This window comes from Triticum urartu, chromosome 5A, assembly GCF_056163025.1.
Source record: "Triticum urartu cultivar PI428250 chromosome 5A, HENAU_Tu73, whole genome shotgun sequence".
Lineage (NCBI taxonomy): Eukaryota > Viridiplantae > Streptophyta > Magnoliopsida > Poales > Poaceae > Triticum > Triticum urartu.
Window position 1 is genome coordinate 458,872,299 of NC_141877.1, and position 9,195 is coordinate 458,881,493.

Below are 9,195 nucleotides of genomic sequence, written 5' to 3' on the forward strand. Positions count from 1 at the left end.
CCTCAACTTCTCCTCTCACCTTGCTGGATCAAGAAGGAGGAGACGTCTCCCAACCGTACGTGTGTTGAACGCGGAGGTGCCGTCCGTTCGGCGCTAGGATCATCGGTGATTTGGATCACGACGAGTACGACTCCATCAACCCCGTTCACTTGAACGCTTCCGCTTAGCGATCTACAAGGGTATGTAGATGCACTCTCCTTCTCCTCGTTGCTAGATTATTCCATAGATTGATCTTGGTGATGCGTAGAAAATTTTGAATTTCTGCTACGATCCCCAACAACTACTAACTATCTGTAGCGCGTGTCTGACCCGCGCTACTAATATTAATTTCAAAAACCAAAAAAAATCTCAACCCCCATGCATGATGTCGGGCAGCGGAGACCAGATCCAACGACGGCTGTTGTAGAGGGACCGGATCTAGTGCAGAGGAGAGCAAGACGACGGTGTGAGGGTCCTCTTCACGGCCAAGGCAGAGAGCTCCTCGTTGGCCATGCCGACGACCTGCGCAGGCATGGGCATGGGAGGTGAGTAAAATCGGAGGGACATGGAGAGGGAAAAGAGAAACAAGGAAGAAAGGAATGAGATGGAGGGCGCACCGGGGCTCGTCGCCGGTGGTGAGGTGGTCCGACGTGGTGGCATGGAGATGCGGGGAAGACCGGCGAGCTCCGGGACGCCGGCGGCGCGAGGTGGTCCAACATAGTGGCATGGAGATGCGGGGAAGACCGGCGAGCTCCGGGACGCCGGTGGCGCGAGGTGGCCTCCCTCTTTTGGCACCATGGAGGAGGAGGCACGCGACGCGAGGAGGTGAACTCGTTGGGCGCCATGGAGAAGGAGGTGTGCAGCACCATGGGAGAGCCTATGAAGAGAGGACGGAGAGTGAGGGAGAAAGGAGGGATTCGGCCGAGGATACGGGGATTTCACCTACCTTTTACTTACTAGTAGCGAGGGGTATAAATCTGCGCTACTACTACCCCTCGCTATTACTAAGGGGTATAAACCCGCGCAACTACTATCAACTTAGTAGTAGCGGGGGTAAAAACCCGTGCTACTAGTAAGTAGCAGTAGCGAGGGCTATAAATCCGCGCTGTTAGTAAGCGTCTGCCTATAAGCTTTTCTCTAGTAGTGATACTCTAGTTTCTACTTCCACTCATCATTTTGAAATAATTACTTTATATGAACCATTGCAAAATGTGCATGGCTTAGCAGAATGATTGACCGCAATAAAAAATCATGATTGACCATGGTTTGAAGTGCCCGCCTAGGTCATGGGCCAGGCCGTCCGCCTAGGCGTTTGAGAGGGGTCTGAGGCGCTCGACTGTAGTTGCTCTAACATACATGAAATCCAGAAATTGTTCACTCAATCAACCATTTGGGTGAGAGCTGTGATAAAAGTGCCATGGTGTCTACACACTGAAAAATCACCACCACCACATGGGAAAAACCTTTCGGTGAGTCATTAGGAATTAGTATTTATTTTGCACAAGCAATGCATGTTGAGATATTGCCCAAAATATTTGTCATTCTAAGTGAGATATATTTTGAATATTTCTAAGCAATATTTTTGATAAAGGAAAAATATATTACTATCGACTTCTCATAGAGGTCGGATGTACTTGGTATCAATTTTAATATATTACCTCCATTCAGAAATAACTAACATGGTTTTAGTTCAAATTTTGTGAGGTGTAGTATATTTTTTCTTGCGGGCAAACTTTAATACTCCCGCCGTTTGCTTTTATAGTGCGTCTTATTTGTGACACTTACACCGAAACATGAGCTTGCCCTTTTATTTGGACTAGAATTGCCCCTGACTGTTCAGACTATCATGCAGCGTGCATGCATGTAGCTTTCGGTGCACTGATTCAGCGGAGGGCTATTTTCGACTAAAGGCGCTTAAACGCACTATATTTTGGAATATGACCCAAAACCTTACGCGCACTAGAATATGGAATAGATGGAGTATATTTTTTCATTGTGTGTACAGTTGTACCTTCTTGTCTGGTTGTTAATTTTCTCCGCGGAAATCTTATACGCTCCAAAATTTGGAAATCCTACAAGAATGAAAAGGCTTACTGGGACAACTGATCCAAAGGATCAAACATAAATATTTGATTTTGAGTAATGCAAGAATTTATTCGCAAAAAAACATAAATAGACCGTTCAAAATTCTTAAACTTCGTAATAAAGGCCATCTACTCAGCATTCTGGATTCCCATGCATGAGCGCAGAATTTATGGAGGACGTCCGGCCCAAGATCACTCCACAGCAGATGCGCGGAACACAAGGCGCGACCCAGCCCCTTGATCTCCCTTCCACGGAGGTCAAAACCCCCTCCCCTTGGACGGTTCAGTTCGAACTGAGACTCGACTCCCACACGCTTCCTCACTTCCTCACACTCACTGGCACATAGCTACGGCGAGCTGCAGGCGATGGCCGTGCCGTGGAACGATGGGGCGGCCGGAACCAAGTGGCTGAAGCACTACTCTTCAGCGCAGGACATCCTGGTCGTCGGCGACGGGGACTTCTCCTTCTCGCTGGCGCTCGCCACCGCATTCGGGTCCGGCGAGAACCTCGTCGCCACGTCCCTCGACTCCTACGGTTCGGCCCTTTCGTCTAGCTCTCTCGCTGCCCATATGCCTGCGAATAGTTCTATCTTTGTGCATCAACTTACATGCGTGCATGCCCATGCTTACCTTGGCCCGGTGTGATTTTTCTGATCATCGGCTTTAATTAGTTTGCACTGAACTGTATTTCCCACGCGTCTTTTGCGTGCAATCCTCTTGGACAGAGAGTCTGAGCCTCAATTACAGCAACGCGACATCCAATGTGGCGAAGCTTGAGGCGATGGGTGCCACGGTTCTGCACAACGTCAACGTGAAAGTGATGAATCGCCACGCCGATCTGGAGTCGAGACTGTTCGATCGGATCGTCTTCAATTTTCCTCACGCCGGGTTCAGAGGGCGCGAGGACGAGGAGGGTACGATCAGGTACGAGTATCTTGGCTCGTGAGTGGTAATCTATTTATCATTCTATCTTATGTTTACAAACCTCTTATACATATGAACCTCTCGATCGATCGATCAATCGATCCCGCTTGTGTGTAGGTCGCATCAGGAGCTGGTGAGGAGCTTCTTCGCCACCGCGCGGCACATGCTCCGGCGACACGGCGAGATCCACGTCACCCACAAGACCAAGCATCCGTTCTCGATATGGGGTATCGAGCAGCTAGCATCCGAGTCCTCGCTCGCTATGGTCGAGGAAGCTGCCTTTCAGATACAAGACTACCCTGGCTATAACCAGAAGAGGGGGTCGAGCTGGAGGTGCGACCAAGACTTCGCTATAGGTGATTGCTGCACCTTCAAGTTCCGCCTCGAATAGTGGGCGTCGGATGATGATCTGGTGCGTGTGACTTCAGCGGTTTCATGTGTCCTCGGTCGTTGGAGGCTGTCGATCTCGCCACAATGATCCAGTCTTGGAGCTGTTCAGTGTGGGTGTGGGGACGAGGAAATAAGAGCAACTCCAACGCAGCGGTCCAAATGGTCCGGCCATGTACGTTTGTGTCCGTTTCAGTCTTGGAACTGTTCTGCATGCTGTCTATTGTCAGTGAACGAAGTAATGCTGATGAAAAATGCAACAGCTTATCAGTTTAGCTCCATCGCTATGCTTTCTCTTTTATTTCTACTCCATCCGCAACAAAATATAAGATGTTTTTATGCCCTATGCAAAACCAGAAAAAAAGCGTCTTTACATTTTGGTATATAAAGGAAGTAATTTTCTTACGAGATGTGTGTGTGGGTGTGGGGAGAGGGAAATAAGACGAGAAAGCGTGCCTACCCTTTCTGGAACTGCCCAAGTGGGCTCGTCACCCTTAATCTCGAAAAGTGGCGGACCTATGTGCAATGCTGAGGGGGCCGACCCCCCCCCCCCCCCCCCTCCCGAGCTGTAGCATACTTGCTGAAGGGAAAAAAAGTAAGAGCCTTAAAGTAAGAAGATTGTTGTCATTTGGCCCCTTTGAAGGTGCATATTTTCTCTTTGCGCCCCCCCCCCCCCCCCCCCCTCCTCTTTGATTCGCCGCTAGCTCCACCACTGATCTCGGATTGGACGTCCTCAAGGTCAGCGTGTTAGATTCATTATGAAAGGAAAAACATATTCTTTTGTTACAAACAAATCTCCCAAGAAAGAAGCATGGTCCGGTATCACAGCATGTGCATCCACCACTCTTTGACCGAAGGAAAGACACTCTAGCTAGCCAGACAAATCTAGTTGGGGCCTAGCCAATTTCTTAACATACTCCATGTCTGGATAGAGTTTCGACATTTGAAAAGGAGGTGATCCGCAGTCTTCATCTCGCTTACGTAATTGGCAAAGGTCATGGTTACGCCAACCTCTCCAGTCTAATCTATCTGTAGTCCAAACCCTAGGGGGCAATGTTTGAAGACCAGCTAAGGCATGTCCAAGTTGATGACTCCGATAGATTGCATATTACGCAGATTTGGCAGATTACAAACCATCCAACGTGAATTTCCATCTAATTTCATCCATGTTTTCGTGTTGCAAAGTGACCTCCCCCAACTTACTCCACAGAAGGATCCTGGGTGTGGTTGTGTAGATTTTTTTTGTTGCGTAACACGTTCCCCTACAATGGTGGCCCATGGACTTTGCATGGTAGTGGGGTGTGTCCCGGGGGAAAGCTCTGCCCGATGGTGTCGGTGCCAGTGACGATGACGCTCTTGAGCGCCGCTCCCCTTTTTAGAGGTATCATCATGGGTTGGCCTCCTCCACCATGGGCTTTGGATGGGAACCCTTGATTTGGCATGCCAGACAGGGCGATGGCTGCATTCTGGCACCCTTCCCTCCTAGGAGGCCCCGTCCATTGAGCAAGCCCCCTCTCTATAGATTATCAAGATTGTGGTTCATGTATGGTAGCTTTCTCTCTTTGTGGTGACGATTATGTGGTCTTGGTGGCAGTGCTCTCAATGGAAGCTAGGTTCGGCGGGGTGGCTATGTTCGAAGGCCTCCCTTTTGGTCATGGTGTTTTTTTTCATCCAGACACTAGTGAGAGCATCCCATCGTCGGACGATGTGACACCCTTCGAGCCGATCCGAGGGAGCAGAGGGGGTCATTTCGACGATGGAACTAGAAGGCGTTCAAGTGCTAGTAAAACCAAGTGATGGTGATGTCATGACCTTTGTTGACGTCTATATTCTTCTCGGGTTTGCCTCGACTGTTGCTTCAGTCCTCCGATCGCGTATGAGGGCTTTGATGACTCCAAGCAGTGCTCAATTCTTTCTTGTTATCTCCTTGGGTCATCTGGGTTCTTTGTTACTCCACCTAAGCACCCTTGTATCTTGCCATTGCCTTTTATTTATGTTGTGGTGTTGTGTTGTTCTGTTGGTTGTAAGGGCTTCACCAATTTAAAGCCGATCGATAGCCTTTTTTTCTAAAATAAACATGCGCTCACAAAGTTTGGTTGCTAATGTGAAATAAGGCCTCCCTACAACCAGAATATTTATTATCATGAATGACCAGCCCACGTCTAGATTATACATGTTACACGTATAACATACAACCCGAATTGTGACACATGCAATAAGTCAAAAAAGGGGCTCTATTTCATAGGAGCATACGAGGCGCACAGTAAGGAGGGGCGGAAGATTCCGGTCATGCTTTTTTACCGTTTTGGGAAAGTCCAATGCCTCGCCAAACTTCCTTTTTTGACATGTTTCCTTATTAGCAACTTCCAGAAATACAGGTAAGATTTTTTTCTTTTAAAAAGAAGATAAGAACAAGAGGCTCACCATGGTGGTGCCAGCGACGAGATCGGCACCGGTGAGGACAGGGACAGGGACGGGATGGCACCCTACACATGTGCAAACTCTAAGGAGTTAATTTGAGCTCAGACTGTGCACATACACTCCTCCACTAAAACACTTCTAGAGCATTTGAAATGAGCTAAACTAGTAGTGAGAGATGAAAGGATAAAGTTGCTAACCTTTTAGAACACTTGGATAGTTGGTGCACTGTCAAACCTAGACAAATCTTGGGGAAAATGGAGTTTGGAGGTTGAGCTTGGAGAGGAGAAAGCTTAAGTGTGGCTCGAGCATTTCACCGAACACCTCGTGTGCATAGGAGGTGAGAACAAAGAAACACACACCTTCCACACGCTGTCTGGCCAAAAAACAAAGGACAGAGCGGGTAGGGGCGACCATATATATAGGCATCTTTTTAGTCTCGGTTGGTGTTTAGAACCAGGACTAAAGCCCCCCCTTTAGTCCCGGTCCAAGGCACCAATCGGAAGTAAAGAGGTTGGGCTAGGAGCTACGCCCTTTAGTCCCGGTTGGTGGCTGGAACCGGGACTAAAGGTCCCAGCCGAACCGGGATTGATGCCTGTCGCGGCTCGGCCGGCGTCCTACCCGCTCGAACCAGGATTGATGCTCCTATTAGTTCCGGTTCGTAACACGACCGGAACTGTTGCTTTGATCTGGCAAAAACCAAAAATATGTTTTCTACTAATGTTATGTTGTTCTGCTGGTTGTAAGGGCTTCACTAGTTTAAAGTCAAGTGATAGCCTTTTTTTTTCTAAAATGAACGTGCGCTCACAAAGTTTGGTTGCTAATGTGAAATAAGGCCTTCCTACAACCAGAATATGTATTATCATGAATGACAAACCACATCTAAGTTATACATGACGTATAACATACAACCCTAATTGTGACACACGTAACAAGTCAAAAAAGGGGCTCTATTTCATAGGAGCATAGGAGGCGCACAGTAAGGAGGGGCGGAAGATTCCGACCATGCTTTTTTTACCCTTTTTGGGAAAGTCCAATGCCTCGGCAAACTTCCCTTTTTGACATGTTTCCTTGTGAGCAACTTCTAGAAATATGTGTCTACAACTTTAAAAAATCCGTCTTTCAAAATTTTAAACTTTAAAAGAATTTCCGTACTTACTTGTAGAGTCTTTTATAGTTCTAAAAATTTCCACAAAAATGGAATTTCAATATTTTTGAATTTTTAGAAATTCATACTTTCAGAATACTCAACTTTCAAGAACTTTTATAAATTATGAAAATTTGAACCCCCAAGTTTTGAATGTTCAATTTTTTAGGAACTTCACAAAAAAGGAAAAATGAATAAATTCCATGGGCCATGCGGTAGGCCTCCACCCCCCAGCCAGCGCCCGTGTCCTGAAGGTAATCTTCCAACTCGTGCACTTCGTGCGGGCGGCCCTCATCGGGCCACAACATGTGGCGCCCCGATAAGGCGCATTCTCTCACTCTTGGTGAACTATGGATGCGTCAGTTTTCAGCCAAAAGATATATTTGACCAACATACAAAATCTCATGCACACTAGTGAATCAATGCAATCCAAACCTTTGGAATGAAATCAAAGTAAATATATATTCAATTTTGCCACAAACAATTGTGTTAATTGAAGCCGAAAAATAGTCTTTGCAGCAGCAGTTAGAGATCAGGCTGAAGCATCGGCGACGGCGTTGGCGAACCATGGTCGCCTGAGCGCGGTGGTGGCCGACAACCTCTTGTCGATGTTGCATGAGAGGAGCCCCTTGAGGACTTCGAAGCCTTCTTTGGAGAGGAGGTCCTCGGGAAAGTGCTCACGGAGCTTGTTGCGGGAAATGACATGCGGCGGCGTCACCAGCTTCCCGGCGAGCGGCAATGACTCGTACGCTGGCCAGATGGTGAACAATGGCACGCCGAGAACGCGGAAGATGGCGAGGAGCTGTTGGGCTCGTCGTCCCCGTCGAAGAGCGGCTTTCTGGAGAGGAGCTCGGCCATGACGCAGCCGAGGGACCACATGTCAACCGTGGCGTTGTAGTCGGTCTTGCCAAGGAGCATCTCCGGTGCCATGTATCGGCGTGTGCCGTACTGCCCGTACGGCGCAGGCTCTGCCATGGAGACCGCGAGCCCTAGGTCGCAGATCTTGACGTTGCTGATGCCGTCTGCGCCGACGAGGATGTTCCCCGGCTTAATGTCGCGGTGGATGATGCGGAGCCCGTGCATGTGCTTAGCGGCGCCGAGGAGCTGCTCCATGATGCAGCGCACGTCGGCCTCGGGGAACGGCCGGCCGCGCCGGTGCTTGTGGAGGACGTCGTGCAGGCTGGGCCCGATGCACTCCATCACGACGGAGAGCTTCCGGGCGAAGGGGTCGAGCGAGAGCGCCCGGAGCTCGACGATGGCGCGGTGGCGGTGGCACGCGGCGAGGAACGCCGCCTCGCGCAGCGTACGGGCGTCGGCGCAGCCGCAGCAGGCGACGCCGGCGGCCTCGTGCGCGCAGGGGAGCGGCTTCTTGATGGCGACGGTCCAGCCGTTGGTGAGGTGGCGCGCCTCCACGACGCCGCCGAAGCCGCCCTCGCCGAGCACGCGCGTCTCCTGGTAGTCGGTGGAGCTCCAGTAGCGCGCCCTCTTGCAGAAGGCGAGCCTCGGGGCGCCGCCGCTGGTGTCCACCTTGAAGTCGGGGTGGTCGCCAGGGAAGACGCGCTTGATGGCCATCGGGGAGGAGGAGGAGGTCGATGGAAGCGCGGCCGAAAAGGAAAGGAAACGAGGAGAGGATCGCATGGTGGCGGAGGTATATATTGAGGCTGGGATGCTCAGCGTCAGCGTGACGTGCTCGACTGGTGCCCGGACTGGAGGACGAGGTCAACGCGCTGCCTGGCGTGGGCGAGACTGCAACGGAAGCTTGTACGTACGCGTTCGGATTCGTAGCCGGAGACGAAGTGGAAAAGGGACTGCCTACGTGTCACTTGCCCGATTTCGATTTTGCTGCGTACCTATTGTAAACGGGATATCCGTGCATGGATATATGTGGTTGCTTTAATATTCACGCTAATATTTTTTGTTGTTGTAGAAACTTATCTAGTTTCAAAATGTTTGTTCATTTTTTTAACATCAGTACAGACACAAGCGCTCATATACACGCGCATACAGTCACCCTTATGAACGCACACGCACACCCTTCCCCTATGAGCACATTCGAAAGACTGAGCCGGCATATCATTTTGAGATTTACGAAGTTACCATAGACGCCTCGTCATCGACGGGAACGTCTCCTCCCACTGAATGCGCATCGCCGAAAATCATGAAATAAATTCAGGAATAAATACGAGCACTAGGATTTGAACCCTCGTGGGCTGGGATACCACAGTCCCTCTAACCATCCAACCACATATTGGTTCG

General features: G+C 49.7%; 1 protein-coding gene and 1 pseudogene across 1 annotated transcript; one reads left to right on the plus strand and one right to left on the minus strand.

Annotated features, from left to right (window-relative positions):
• The first annotated feature begins 2,381 nt into the window (after positions 1-2,381).
• LOC147971913 (heavy metal-associated isoprenylated plant protein 41-like) lies at positions 2,382-3,562 on the plus strand. The gene is made up of 3 exons (XM_087522878.1): positions 2,382-2,598; positions 2,789-2,987; positions 3,105-3,562. Exons 1-3 carry the CDS (start codon positions 2,430-2,432, stop codon positions 3,376-3,378), a joined length of 642 nt encoding a protein of 213 aa, XP_087379004.1. The 5' UTR covers positions 2,382-2,429; the 3' UTR covers positions 3,379-3,562.
• A 3,712-nt stretch (positions 3,563-7,274) lies between these two features.
• On the minus strand, positions 7,275-8,565 carry LOC125556229 (putative cyclin-dependent kinase F-2; annotated as a pseudogene).
• Between the last annotated feature and the right edge of the window lie 630 nt (positions 8,566-9,195).

Excerpts from the sequence above, each read along its gene's own strand:
- LOC147971913 (XM_087522878.1), top strand. The coding sequence starts at position 2,430 with ATGGCCGTGCCGTGGAACGATGGGGCGGCCGGAACCAAGTGGCTGAAG. Across the intron at positions 2,599-2,788 it reads CACGTCCCTCGACTCCTACG|AGAGTCTGAGCCTCAATTAC; the intron begins GTTCGGCCCTTT and ends CCTCTTGGACAG. Across the intron at positions 2,988-3,104 it reads GACGAGGAGGGTACGATCAG|GTCGCATCAGGAGCTGGTGA; the intron begins GTACGAGTATCT and ends GCTTGTGTGTAG.